Raw genomic sequence first — 1,911 nt, forward strand, 5'->3', positions numbered from 1 at the left:
TTCCGTTACAATGTGACATCACAGTCCACATTGCCATTACTGAGATAGACAACCAAAATTTCAATAATTTACGCAATTAAAAATTTCCTAATGTAACATCGACATGGTTATAAATTGTATAATCTTTTAATTCTTTTAAGAACTATTTATATTCAACATTAATATATTTTATACTGAGCACAGTATTTAAATAGACAAACAATTTGCTATCAGCAATGCGTCATATGCTGAAAGAGTTAATCTATAAAAGCGAGGATACTAAATATTTAATGTACTTCTAACTTTCAGTTGATCCATGCAGTAGCAATCCATGTCAGAATGGAGGTAAATGTACAAACAAGGGAGATAAGTTCGAATGTGAATGTGTCCCAGGATACAGAGGAGACGATTGTTCTATAGGTTAGTAATATTGTTTGATTCTGTTCATATTCTACCGAAACCATCTTTGTCTTTCACCCGTCAAATCGATAAAATATATATCAATTAAACATTGGGGTCGATTAAATCGACTTACAATCTCGTGCCAAAAATCGAAACCATTATTATTTTATTCTGTTATCTTTCCCACGCGGTCGACTTTGGATTTCATCCTTTCGAGGTCGATACAATAAGTACCAACTAAGCACTGGGATCGATAAAATCCACTTATCCACTCTCCCGAAATTTCTGGGCTCCTCTGAAAATGTGAAACAAATATTTTTTTATTCTATATATAGAGAGGCCCTATTTGTGCTTGCACCCTTTCTTACTTCATATAGACCAAAGCGAAGAAAAGGCAAGAGATATTGTTCCAAGGTAAACGGGATATTCTGGATCCACTGATTCTGGGAACATAAGAATCTTCCGATACAATGTGACATCAAACAGTCCATATTGCCATTGCTGAGATAGACAACCAAAATTTTAATAATTTACGCAATTAGAAATCTCCTAATGTAACATCGACTATTTTTTAATGAAAATATTGATAAATTTCATAATCTTTTAATTCTTTTAAAAACTATTTGTATTCAACTTGAATGTATTTTATATTGAGTGCAGTATTTAAATAGACAAACAATTTGCTGTCAGTATAGCGTCATATGCTGACAGAGTTAATCTTTAAAAGCGAGGATACTAAATATTTAATGTACTTCTTACTTCCAGTTGATCCATGCAGTAGCAATCCGTGTAAGAATGGAGGTAAATGTACAAACAAGGGAGATAAGTTCGAATGTGAATGTGTCCCAGGATACAGAGGAGAAGACTGTTCTATAGGTTGGTACTCACATTTCATAATAAGCACACGCAAGCGTCGGGCTGTGTGTGAAAGTGCAGATCATATAAATTTAATTTTAGTCGTAAGTGATCACACCAAAAACGGACAGATATTTATACTCACTTAACATACACACAAGCTTAGTTCATCGTCATCTTCAACAACTTGGAAAGGTTCCTAAACTTGGAACATGGGTGCCTCATGAATTGTCTGAAAGATGACGATGAACAGTTGCATGGATTGAACTAAGTTTTATTGCCAATTCTTCAACTGATAATGCAGGAGTTTTTTCAAGTAATGCCTCAAGGAGCTTATCATCAAACTCAAGTGGACGTCCTATTCGATCTTCATCTTCAAGGCTGAAATCTCCACTTGTGAATTTTGCAAACCATCTTCTGCAAGTTCTTTCATTCAAGCATTCTTTCTCATAAGCTGAGTGTATGTTTCGAGTCGCTTCGGCTGCAGAGTTTCCTTTTTTGTACTCATAAAGCATCGTGTGCTTTAAATGTTCTATGGATACTTCCATGTTAGGAAGGGCTTTAATCAAAGAAATTTTAATTCTGTTATTCTGCAAAATAATATTTAATTAGTTTAAATGCAGACAAACGCATTAAAATAATTTTAAATTCCATTAGACATTCTAAAATACTATT

The 1,911-nt window shown here is 33.8% G+C and overlaps 1 protein-coding gene across 1 annotated transcript in view; it reads left to right on the forward strand.

Annotated features, from left to right (window-relative positions):
* Positions 1–1,911, forward strand: part of LOC106872296 (zonadhesin) — a 79,108-nt gene that overhangs the window by 39,846 nt on the left and 37,351 nt on the right. The window contains exons 19-20 of the mRNA XM_014919235.2: positions 289–399; positions 1,147–1,257. Coding sequence (XP_014774721.2) covers positions 289–399; positions 1,147–1,257 — 222 coding nt within the window. The remainder of the gene's footprint in view (positions 1–288; positions 400–1,146; positions 1,258–1,911) is intronic.

Source organism: Octopus bimaculoides, chromosome 3, assembly GCF_001194135.2.
Source record: "Octopus bimaculoides isolate UCB-OBI-ISO-001 chromosome 3, ASM119413v2, whole genome shotgun sequence".
Lineage (NCBI taxonomy): Eukaryota > Metazoa > Mollusca > Cephalopoda > Octopoda > Octopodidae > Octopus > Octopus bimaculoides.